This window comes from Coccidioides posadasii, chromosome 3 (genome assembly GCF_018416015.2).
Source record: "Coccidioides posadasii str. Silveira chromosome 3, complete sequence".
Classification (NCBI taxonomy): Eukaryota; Fungi; Ascomycota; class Eurotiomycetes; order Onygenales; family Onygenaceae; genus Coccidioides; species Coccidioides posadasii.
Genome location: NC_089409.1, coordinates 6040169 through 6052864, shown reverse-complemented (window position 1 = coordinate 6052864; position 12696 = coordinate 6040169). Strand labels below are relative to the sequence as shown.

The following is a 12696-nucleotide window of genomic DNA, read 5'->3' as shown; positions in this document are numbered from 1 at the left end:
TCCTGTGTCTAGTAGAAGAAATCTGAAAGATATGAAAAATATCTAACATAGCAGTTCTATAAGATATCAAAATAAGAACTTGAATTTGCATAACAAGCTTATTATAGAGAGAGATTTCTCTGGAAAGCATGATGTTTAAATTTAAAGAAATTTGAAAAAAAGTAGAAGCTAAGCTGTTTGTTGAATAATAGAAGATACCTGCTACCCCACCAAATTTTAGTAAGGCAGCTGGTAACTACAATACATTGAAACAAAATAGAGTTTCCAGAAACTTTTATTGCATACCTCTATAGTTCTTGCATATATTTCTTTTACTTAATAATATAAGGTAGTACAAGACATATTAAGTAGCTATGTAGCTTCAGTAATTAAGCTAATTTCTTACTTTTTAGGAGTAGAAATAGCAAGTTCAATTCTGCTCTCTATTTCTATAGAGAATCTTGTATTTTTATTACAAATTAGTTGTATTCTGATACATTAAAGTAGATAGTTGAGAAAGTTGAAAAAATATTTTTTACTTACTTGAAGATTTCACTTGCTTGTGAATTATATTATCTTGTTATTTATTTAAATTATGTAAGTTTTACAACTTCATATTTTAAAGCTATAAATCTGTAATTTAAAGCTTCTTGTAATTTAAAGTCTTTATTTCTTGCTTAATGTAATTCACAATCAAGTAAAACAATTAATCAAGTGAAACACTAAAATACACATACAAATCTGAACTTTTTGCTCTTTTATATCTTAACAACATTGTTGAATATACTTTTTAAAATCTAAATACGGAGGTGTGGAACAAAAGTTCCCGGAAACTCTATTTTGTTACAACATATTGCAGTTACCTGCTGCCCCACCAAATTTTGGTGGGGCAGCAGGTATCTCCTATTATTCAACAAACAGCCTGGCTCCCACCTTTTTCCAAATCTCTCCAAATTCAAAACATCAAATCTGCCCACCATGCCTTCCAGAGAAATCTCTCTTCATGATAAGCTTGTTACATAAATTCAAGCTCTTGCTTTGATCTCTTATGGAATTTCTATCTTAGATGTTTCTCATACTCTCCAGATTTCTCCTTCTACTCTCTATAACATTCAAAAGCAAGCAAAAGACTGTGGCTTTGATCCCAAGAATGACCCTCAAATTTCTCTCAGTTATGTGGAAGATGCTCCTAGATCAGGCCAGCCAAAGAAAATAAGCACTAAAGAAGCTGGAATCATTGCCTCTGTAACTAAGAGCCACTCAGAAAGAGAGAAATCTACTGAGATTCTGGCATTTGAAGCTGGTATATCCCATTCAAGTGTTTTGCAAATTCTTAGAAAACATGGCTTTGTTATTGCCAAACCAACTTGGAAACCAGATCTAACTGAATCTGCAAGGAAAAAAAGACTCAGATTCTGCCTTGTTCATAAGAACTGAACCCTAGAGAACTGGAAAAATGTTGTCTGAACTGATAAAACTTCTGTGGTTCTTGAGTATAGAAGAGAAGCAGTTCATGTATGGAGAAGATTCTCAGAAGCTTATAATTCTATCTGTATACACCAGCAATGGAAGAAGTTCTCAGATTTCATGTTTTGGGGCTGCTTTACATACAAGAAGAAGGGACCCTGCTATATTTGGGAACCAGAGACTGCAGCAGCCAAACATCAAGCTCAAAAGAAACTGAATGCCTTGAATATTGATTATAAGATAAAGGCAAGAGAGGAATGGGAGCTTGTCAATGGGATTCACCACCTACAAATTCACCCAAACCATGGAAGAAAGCCAACTTTCAAATTCACTGTGAAAACTGGCAAGCTTGTTCAACAAGGCAAGGGGGGAGTTGATTAGTATAGATATCAGAAGATGTTAAGATTCTATCATCTTACTATTGAATTCTCTAGCTAATCTGATACTTCTTTCATTCCAGAAGGTTCTTCTTGCCAAATTATTCTCTTTCATCAAGAAATGCCTTGAATCCCAATCCAATACTGTTGTTCTAGAAGATAGAGCTCCAGCACATACCTATTTTTACCAACAAGAGCTCTACAATATACACAAGATTAACTGCTTACTTTGGCCTGGCAATTCACCAGATTTGAATATGATTGAGCCTGCCTGGATGTGACTCAAGCAACATACAACTGCTAAAGGTGCCCCACAAGAATCTAAGACTGCTGAACATGAATGGAAGAAAGCCTGGGAAGAGCTGCCACAAGCAAAGATTCAACAGTGGATTGAGTGGATTCCACATCATATTCAAGAGATTATATGCTTGGAAGGGGGTAATGAGTATAGAGAGGGTGGTTATAAGGCACCTCACATATGGAAGGGTCAACAGCTTAAGGGAAAGCTCTCTCAATAGCAGGATCTTGGGGTGGATTCTTGGACAGCTGGTCTAGAGACTTTGGAAGCTGCTGAAGCTCTAGCTGCTCTATATAATTTGGGTAGAGAGGATCCTTGGGAGGATTTGGAACAGGATTCAGATGAGAGTAACTAGTCAATTTCAGGGGTACTTTGAGTTTTCTAGCAAATTTGGTGGGGTAGTAGGTATTTGTAAAACAGTATTGTCTGTATAAGCTTTCCGGGAACTTTTGTTCCACACCTCCGTATAAAGTATATAAATACTTAATAAATAGTATTATTAATTTGATTTATTTAATTTTATTATTTGTGAAGATACTTTAATACACACTAGTAAAAAGGTAATACAATCCTATAACTTAAGAAATAATTATTATATTTAAATAATTCTTATAATTTACAAAGTTTATTATCTCTGTATAGTATCTTCTTCATTTTATAATAATTAGACATAGACTTGTTAAGATATAAGAGAGCAAAAAGTTGAGATTTGTATGTGTATTTTGGTGTCCCACTTGCTTGGTTGTCCCACTTGGTTGTGGATTATGTTAATTACAGCTTTGTTGACTATTTTATTGTAATTAGAAGAGTTGGATTTTGAAATTGCAGTCATTGGGTGGTAAAAGATGTCGGGTGGTTATTAGTTACTTCCCCTTTACAAGCCACAGTCTGATCATCTGCCTGAATGCAAAACATACCTGCCTTCCACCCACAGATTTAAGAGGCTTCAGGTCCAATATGTGGCCACCAAATTGCATTTGCCATTCTGCTTTGGCCCCTCCCATTCTTCAGACATCTTATGTGTTTATGTCACAATCACGACGATTCGCTTCCTCAAAACAATGGCAGGCAAGACAATTTAAGGATATATACTGGCGAGAGGCGAATCTAAGGGGTCTAAAGAGCCGTGCAGCATTTAAATTACTACAGGTATATCCTTGTGTCTGATACTTTCAAAAAAGTATTTGGCAAAGTTGGTAATTTAGTTCTAGATTAACAATCACTATCGCATATTTGAGCCTGGGCAAACAGTTGTTGATCTGGTATTCAATTTAACCTTATCGTGAATTATGAAGCTACTAACAGTGGTGTTCAGGGTTATGCTCCTGGTTCCTGGTCTCAGGCATGCATTTCTACCACTCTTGCTTTGTTATCGTCTAATGCTTGATATTTATTGTAGGTTGCAGTTGACTTAACTCATCCGAATGGGAGGGTCCTGGGGATTGACATTATCCCTGCCCAGCCACCTAAAGGCGTATCAACGATCCAGGGAAATTTCCTTTCCCCTAGGATTCAGGCATATATTCGGGAATTCCTGAGAAATCCTGACAGAGGCAGACCCCTTCGAGAGGAACTCTGCTCGAGAACTCCCCAAAAAACTTGGACGGCCAATGAGGTGGAGACCTTCGAACCGGGATACATTGACAGAGAAAGGGATGTTAGTGAGCGTATTTCCAGAGAACCCTGCGATGAACACTCTCCTCAGACAGAAGCTGGGGAAGGTACAGTCGATGTTGTTCTAAGTGATATGTCTGCTCCCTGGAAACTAACCACTGGCTATTGGAAACGAAGTCTTAATGACCCGTATAATAGGATGATGAATACTAGCGGGCTGGGTTTCCGTGATCATGCCCGAAGTATGGTATGAGAAACAGTGCAGCATCCAAAGAAGCCTTGGGTTTGCTTACATGACATAGGATCTATGTAATGCTGCGGTGAACTTCAGTTACGATGTATTAAAGCCAGGAGGGCATTTCATTTGCAAATTCTATCAAGGGAATGAAGATCAACAACTCGAACTCCGCTTAAAATCCCTCTTTCAAAAAGTGCATAGAGAAAAACCGGATTCATCACGGAAGGTTTGGGTTCTTGATCCCATTTAATGGTACTCTCAACTAAAGACAGCCACAGGAGTCAAGAGAGGCATATTTTATTGGGTTAAAACGAAAGAGATATGCTATCAAATCAGACATTGTACTTTGACAGAACGGAAGTGTTTATGACTGCCGTTGCCATTTGGTACTTGCCAGGAACCATTTTTTTAGTCAACATAGATGTTGACGTGGTAACTTGGGTATGTGGAGGTTCTGGACAGTCAGGGGGTAATTTCCCCGGCTCTCAGAAGGGTTTCTCGATATATATAAGCTTCTCAGAGAGCCGCCAGGCTTGACACAAGGTGGGCCAAGACTATACCGGCTTTAGACGTCGTTTTAAGGGTGAAAATTGTCGCGTTTGCGTCTCAGCTTCCCGGCCTTCGGCGCAATTATTGAGTCCATCACTCAAGTCAAACAATGCTTTCTCGCGTTTTGCCCCGAGAACCCGACGCCGTTTCACGGCGTTGCGTCCCACCTCGGAAATGCCGAATCGGGACGCTTTGTCAGTCAAACGCAAGACCGAGATATTATTTTGCATCGTTTGTTCAGCCAACAAGTCAAGACTGTCGTGACGCCCTTGCATACGCTGCGTCATGTGTTCTTGAACCCCCGGCTTGTGATTCTCAAAAGAATTGGCATCCTTGACACTCGCTTCAAGTCTCGGCGGCGTGCTCCCCTCCCTAGATGCTGGGGAACGCTTAAATTCTTCGGACATAATGTGCGCAGTGTCGACATCGATATTAGTCCGGCTCAAGAAAGGCGTGACAGAAAAAAGGGATTTATCACCCGGAAGCGTAGAGGAACTTTTAACAGGTTGACAATTTTTTGATCTTCCCGGGGTTGCGATGGCTATCTGCGGTCGGCGCCGCAGAGGTCCCGGCATAAAGTCTTGTGACTCCGCTTCCCTTGCAGCTCCCAAGTAATTATCCAAATGGCTCCTTGGCGCAACTTCCACCTCAGACTGCTTTCCTTCAGCGATGTGCAACCTAACTTTGAGCTCTTTTACCTCATTCTCAAGGGCTGTGCGTTTATCCACTTCGGTCTTCAATCTCATCTCCAGCTTTTCCATTGAATTTTTCTGTTTCAATATCTCGTGGGCGGTTAAGTTACTCTCCTTACCCATCCGTCCCGAATCATTGTGTTTTGCGGACATCAGAACTTGTCGTTGATTCTGAAGTTCCGACTCCAACAAAGTGATTCTTTTCTGCAGGGCCAGTCTTTCCGATATAGCTGTCTGGTAAGAATTATTTTGTACGCGCAACTGCGATAGGCGTAATTTCATGTTAGAAATCTCTCGAGCCAAACATTGCTTATCAGCTTCAGTCCCGGGAATAGTGGCAGATATCGCTTCTAGGCAATTGGCTTCTGTCTAAAGAAAGATCAATATCTCATTTGAAACACACAGGAAAGGACGGCCACCTTGAAGGTCTTGATTTGTCGGAATTTGAATTGAAGGACAGTGTGAAGCTGGGAAAGTCTTGTTTGTACATATTGTAATTGCTTTTGTAAATTCAAACACCGTGCTTGCACACTCTGGAGCTCTGAGGTTGAATCCTCAAGTCTCCCTAAGAAGACATCCCTGTCGTGCTCTGAAAGTAGCTTGGCCACATTTGATGAGCGGCAGCTTTCTTCAATAACGACAGCTGTGGTTTGACCAAGAACCTTTTCATATTCCAATTGAAGTAGCAAAAGAGAAGTTGGCAAAATCTGCAGTATAAGTGTTAGCAATAGTAAAGAACACATAGGGAAGTCTGACTTTATTTAGACCATTGTTTTGATTCCTCTGCTTCACCATGGTTGTATAAGACTTGCGCCCAAAATATTAAAGGCAACAATTTCATCAGGCAGATAAAGGCAAAGAAGGAAGTATCAATATGAAGTGGGCTATTCAATTGATTCTACCTATCATAGTATTTATCAATGTATGAGCCAACACGGGAGAAGAAGTGTGCAGAGAGGTGTAAACCAAAAAGCAGCAGCCTAAAGTGTTCATCCCGCTACATTTTGTGCACAGATTTCAACAAAAACGCACTCAGCAAACCCCATAACATTTTGACCACCCAACACCTTGTACCACCCAATGACTGCAATTTCAAAATCCAACCCTCAACCTTCCAACCATGATAAAATAATCAACAAAGCTGTACGGAGGTGCGTCCCAGAAGTCTTTGCCGCGCTAGTAATTAGGCTTGTACCAGAAATACATTGAACTCCACCAAATTAGTATGGATCAGCCTGTACCTTTGATCATGGATTCATTTCTCCTTTTTTATGTCCCAAGTATTCATATCTCCCAAGATGTAAAGCTGCTAGAGTTTCTGCAGCTTCTAATCTTCTATTATTATTCATTATAGTCTTATGCAGTCAGTGATTATGAAGACTTCGCTTCTAATCTACTAGCTAAGTAATTTTTTTCTAGATTCTGCTGTTTTGATATTTTTCTCTTTAAACACTGATCTTTATACTTTTTAGAACTTTTATAATTACTCTCTTTATACTTATTCTCTATCTCAAGCTGTATAATCTCTTAAATATGATGTGAAATTCACTTAATTCACTGTTAAATCTTCTTTTATTAAAGCTTATTTCAGACTTACAGCTAAACTTTTTTTACAGTCTTGATTTTATATAGAGCTTTATAAGAAGTTATATATCTTTTTATCTATATTCAAGCAGACTTAATTATATTTAAATCTAGTAAATTCTCTAATCAAAGTAGCTGCTTTATTTTATATAAACTATATAACTTTCTCTGTACAAAATAAATATGTGCTAGTACTTTATCTTCTTACACTAGAGTTTTTTAATTAATCTTCAAAATACTTCTTTATAAAAAGAATAAGCTTGGAAATAAAAATCTTCCAGTTAAAACAAAATAAGAAATTAGTTTGTATTTTAGTAAAAATTCAGAAAATTTTCAGATTTTTTAATATTTATATTAATCTACTTTTTATTATTTTTGTAAGCCAGCTTTTTATTCTTTTCTGTAAATTAAAAGACTGATATCACTTTTTTGAAAGATTTTATAAAGCTTTATTATTATATAGTAGTATTAAGCTTTTATTCTTTTTTTATCTCAGCTTTTCTTACAATATTTCTTATTTAATTTTTTTTAAGTTTTCTGCTTTTTTATAGAGACTTTTGCAGTCTAAATATAATAACTCTTTTTTTATAAATAAAACAGTCTCAAAATATAAAAGTTAAGGTCTTCTTTTATCTTTATCAGATACAGGTTTGATTATAAGTTTCTAAAGTTATTCTTTATATGTAAAATTAAAAAGATTTCTGTTGATACTTTAAGATAACTAAAAGTTTATTTATATAGATAATATTTTTTCAGTTATCTAGAATTTAATTCTTATAAGTAATAGGAAATTTTAATCTTTTCTCTCTTATAGACTTAGTTAGATCAGATTTTCAAGTAGATTTAATATTAATAAAATTATAACACTGCAGAATTCATCAAATACTTAAGATTTATTAGGTTTAGAGATAAGAAAGTGAATTTCCCTTAGCCAGCTCTATTCTTGTGAATTAAATTTAATATCTTAGATTTTTTACTAAAATCTATCTCTTTAGAGTATTCTAATTATTTTACACATCTTTAACAAATAAAATATTAATTTGCTAATTTTTTTTAAAACTTGTAGCTGTAGTTTTTAACTTATTTTTCAATTATACAAAGAGTTTTAGCAGAAATTCTTAAAGCAGTAGAGACTTTATTAACTGATATTTCTCAGAAGACTAAAGGTAAAGTTTAAATATAAATAATAATTGAATAAAACTAATTATTTTCAAGTATTGAAAATTATAATTAAGATGAGATTCAAGCTGGTGATTACTTTAAAATCAGAAGGTAAATATAGATCTATAGTAGTTTAATTGAGAAGTATTGTACTTTTGATATAGCTATAATTACTAGTGTGAGTAAAGAATTTTACAATGCATCTCTGTAAAGCTGTTAAAGTCTCTGGAGCTTTTAATTTACTAGCAATCTTTTTTTATATTCTGCTACTTTGAGATCTTTTTCTTTAAATATTAATATTTATACTTTTTAAAGTTCTTATAATCATTTTCTTTATACTTATTCTCTTTCTCAAGCTGTATAATTTCTTGAATATGATGTGAAATTTGCTTAATTCACTATTAAATCTTCTTTCATAAAAGCTTACTTTAAGCTTTCAGACAAACTTTCTTTATAGTCTTGATTTTATATGAAGTTTTATAAAAAATTATATATTTTTTTATTTATATTCAAGCAGACTTATTATATTTAAATCTAGTAAATTTTCTGACTAAAGCAGCTGCTTTATTTTATGTAAATTATAGAAGTTTTTCCTATATAAAATAAATACATGCTGATGCTTTATTTTCTTGTACTAGAGTTTTTAATTAATCTTTAAGATACTTCTTTGCAAAAAAAATAAGCTTGAAAATTGTTAGAATAAAACAAGAAATTAGTATTTATTTTAGTAAAAATTCAGAAAATATTCAGATTTTTTGATATTTATATTAATCTACTTCTTTATTATCTTTATAAATCACATTTCTATTCTTCTCTGTAAATTAAGAAACTGGTCTTCTTTTAGGAATTTTATAAAGCTTTATCTGTTGTATAATAGTATTAAACTTTTGTTTCTCTTTTATCCCAGCTTCTTTTGTATTATTAAGCTTATTTAATCTTTTTTAAGCTTGTTGCTTTTCTGCAGAGATTTTGTAGTTTAAATATAAGAACTTTTCTTTTTATAGATAAAGTAGTTCTAAAATATAGATATTGAAATATTTTTTTATCTTTGTCAGATACAGATTTAATCACATTTTTTAAAGTTGTTCTTTATATGTGAAGAGCTCTCTATTAATATTTCAAGATAACTGAAGTCTTATTTATTCAGATAATATTCTTTCAGTTTTTTAAAGTTTAATTCTTACAATTAATAGTAAATTTCAGTCTTTTCTCTTTTATAGACTTAGTTAGATCAGATTTCCAAGTAGATTTCATATTAATAAAGCTATAATACTGCAGAATTTGCCAAATACTTGAGTAGAATATACTAGATTTAAAAAATTCTTAGTGAATTTCTTTTAACCAGCTTGATTTTTGCAAATTAATTTTAATATCTGAGATTTTTTACTGAAACATACTATCTCTTGAAAGTATTCTAATTAGTTTACTTTTTCAATAAATAAAATATTAATTTGCTGATTCTCTTGAAACTTATAGCTACTATTTTTAACTTATTTTTTAATTATACAGCTAGCAAGAATTCTTCAAGCAGTATGGAGGTGTGGAACAAAAGTTCTCAGAAACTCTATTTTGTTACAACATATTGCAGTTACCTGCTACCCTACCAAAATTTGGTGGGGTAGCAGGTATCTCCTATTATTCAACAAACAGCCTGGCTTCTATCTTTTTCCAAATTTCTCCAAATTCAAAACATCAAATCTGTCTACCATGCCTTCTAGAGAAATCTCTCTCCATGATAAGCTTGTTACATGAATTCAAGCTCTTGCTTTAATCTTTTATGGAATTTCTATCTTAGATATTTCTTATATTCTCTAGATTTCTTCTTCTACTCTTTATAATATTCAAAAGCAAGCAAAAGACTGTGATTTTGATCTCAAGAATAACTCTCAAATTTCTCTCAGTTATGTGGAAGATGATTCTAGATCAGATCAGTCAAAAAAAATAAGCATCAAAAAAGCTGGAATTATTATCTCTGTAACTAAGAGTCACTCAGAAAGAGAGAAATCTACTGAGATTCTGATATTTAAAGCTGGTATATTTTATTTAAGTGTTTTGTAAATTCTTAAGAAATATAACTTTGTTATTGCTAAACTAACTTGGAAACCAGATCTAACTAAATCTGCAAGAAAAAAAAGATTCAGATTCTATCTTATCTATAAGAACTGAACTCTAGAGAACTGAAAAAATATTGTCTGAACTGATAAAACTTCTGTGATTCTTAAGTACAAAAGAGAAGCAGTTTATATCTAGAAAAGATTCTCAGAAGCTTATAATTCTATCTGTATATATCAGCAATAGAAGAAGTTCTCAGATTTCATATTGTGGGACTGCTTTATATACAAGAAGAAGAAACTCTGTTATATTTGGAAATCAGAGACTGCAGCAGCTAAACATCAAGCTTAAAAGAAACTGAATATCTTGAATATTAACTGTAAGATAAAGACAAGAAAGAAATAAAAGCTTGTTAATAAAATTTACTGTCTATAAATTTGCTCAAATTATGGAAGAAAGCCAACTTTCAAATTTACTGTAAAAACTAGCAAGCTTGTTTGATAAGATAAGAGAGAAGTTAATTAATATAGATATCAGAACATATTAAGATTCTATTATCTTACTATTGAATTCTCTAACTAATCTGATACTTCTTTTATTCCAAAAGATTCTTCTTGCCAAATTATTCTCTTTTGTCAAGAAATGTCTTGAATTCCAACTCAATACTATTGTTCTAGAAGATGAAGCTCCAGCACATATCTATTTTTATTAATAAGAGCTCTATAACATACATAAGATAAACTGCTTATTTTAGCCTGGTAATTCACCAGATTTGAATATGATTGAGCCTGCCTGAATATAGCTCAAGCAACATACAACTGCTAAATATAAATAAAAGAAAGACTAGAAAGAGCTATTACAAATAAAGATTTAACAGTGAATTAAGTAGATTTCACATTATATTCAAGAGATTATATGCTTAGAAAAGGGTAATAAGTATAGAGAGGGTGATTATAAAATGCCTCATATATAAAAAGGTCAACAGCTTAAGGAAAAGCTCTTTTAACAGCAGAATCTTGAAGCAGATTCTTGAGCAGCTGGTCTAGAGACTTTAGAAGCTGCTGAAGCTCTAGCTGCTCTATATAATTTGGGTAGAGAGGATTCTTGAGAGAATACTGAAGATGAGAATTTGGAACAAAATTTGAATAAGAGTAACTAGTCAATTTCAGAGGTACTTTGAATTTTCTAGCAAATTTGGTGAAGTAGTAGGTATTTGTAAAACAGTATTGTCTGTAAAAGCTTTCCGGGAACCTTTGTTCCACACCTCTATAGAAACTTTGTTAACTAATATTTCTCAAAAGACTAAAGGTAGAGCTTGAATGTGAATAGTAATTAGATGGAACTAAAAGACTTCTGGAACACATCTCTATAATTAAGCAATCAATAAAGAATTTAAAATCTCAAGAAGCTTTAAATTACAGATCTATAGCTTTAAAATATAAAGTTAATAGAACTACAGTTGTACAGTAATTTCAAGACTTATAAATCTTCTAATACAAAGTCTCTTCTCTTTATTATAAATTATTAACAGATTTGTAAGAGAGATTTCTTAATTATATAAATAATTTCACAGTTACTAAAAGACTTTTCTTCTACATCTTAAATTTTACAAAATCTTATTAAAAGAATTCTTAAATAACTTATTAAAAAGTACTAGATTTCTTACTTTATTAAACATTATAAAGACAAATATTTACAGTTCAATGCTTATTTTACAACTCAGTTAATTCTTATTCAAATTGAATCAAATATTGTTAATTTGAAAGCTATTTCTCTACCTAAGAAGTTCTTCAATCTTTAAGTAAATTACCCTGCCAGTGGTTGAGATATAAGTAAAAGTAAATAGTGCTAGCTTTTTACCTATTGAAAACACTTCTCATACTATTACTTAGCAACTACAAGATTTTTTTAACTGAATTTTGAAAGATAAATTTAATAATATTCTTTAAATAAATTGTCTAAATTTTTTATTGTATTTCTGCTAGTTATTATGTTATTTTGCTCTTTTTATCTGAAAAATCTATTACCAGATGCTTTTGTATTTAAATTTTTCTTTAAAACTCTTGCTTATATTTTGTTGAGAAATGCTAAGCAAGCTAGAGTTCTTATCTTATCTACTCTTCTCTTATCTTTCCATCTCTTCTTATCTGGTTTTTACTACTCAAGCTTTTGTATCAATACTAAATCAACTTTATTAACTTGATTAGAGTAGTATCTAGTTCCACGATTTTCCAATCTGGTTCTAGATTTTTATCCTAATTCCTATCTTAAAAATAAGATTAGGTTAAAGCTCAGCTCAATAGAATAAGACTGGATTGTTTAATAGCATACTGGAATAGTTCTATAAGCACTGAGATCAGAATAGAATTGGGATCAGAATCAAAATCTAACTAGTAGAACAGGCCTGGAATCTGGTATGACAAAATAAGATAGAATTAGAATTTCAATGTTGTATATAAAATAGAACTAATAAAATATAAAATGAGACTAGAAATTCTAGTTCTACTTGTATTGTCAAAAGATAACAAAATTTGGTAATAGTTTTAACATACTTTTATTAATTTATTTAACTTTAGAAAAGTAACAAAATTTAATAATACTCTTTGCATAATTAAATTATATTGCACGCTATTAACTAACTTGAATCTATTTATTGGAAATATTGATATATTTTCTGTTTCTTAT

The 12696-nt window shown here is 32.5% G+C and overlaps 2 protein-coding genes across 2 annotated transcripts; one reads left to right on the top strand and one right to left on the bottom strand.

Moving 5' to 3' along the window:
- Window positions 1-3078: 3078 nt before the first annotated feature.
- MRM2 (21S rRNA (uridine(2791)-2'-O)-methyltransferase MRM2) lies at window positions 3079-4323 on the top strand (the record flags this gene model as incomplete). The annotated part of the gene is made up of 7 exons (XM_003066810.2): window positions 3079-3270; window positions 3333-3383; window positions 3437-3463; window positions 3521-3870; window positions 3934-3982; window positions 4038-4199; window positions 4252-4323. The coding sequence occupies 7 exons, from the start codon at window positions 3079-3081 to the stop codon at window positions 4321-4323; spliced, it is 903 nt and encodes a 300-aa protein (XP_003066856.1).
- A 6-nt stretch (window positions 4324-4329) lies between these two features.
- On the bottom strand, window positions 4330-6425 carry D8B26_006895 (uncharacterized protein). Its single transcript, XM_003066809.2, has 3 exons — window positions 5971-6425; window positions 5634-5921; window positions 4330-5583 (listed from the first exon to the last, which is right to left on the bottom strand). The coding sequence occupies exons 1-3, from the start codon at window positions 6007-6009 to the stop codon at window positions 4528-4530; spliced, it is 1383 nt and encodes a 460-aa protein (XP_003066855.1). The 5' UTR covers window positions 6010-6425; the 3' UTR covers window positions 4330-4527.
- Window positions 6426-12696: the final 6271 nt, after the last annotated feature.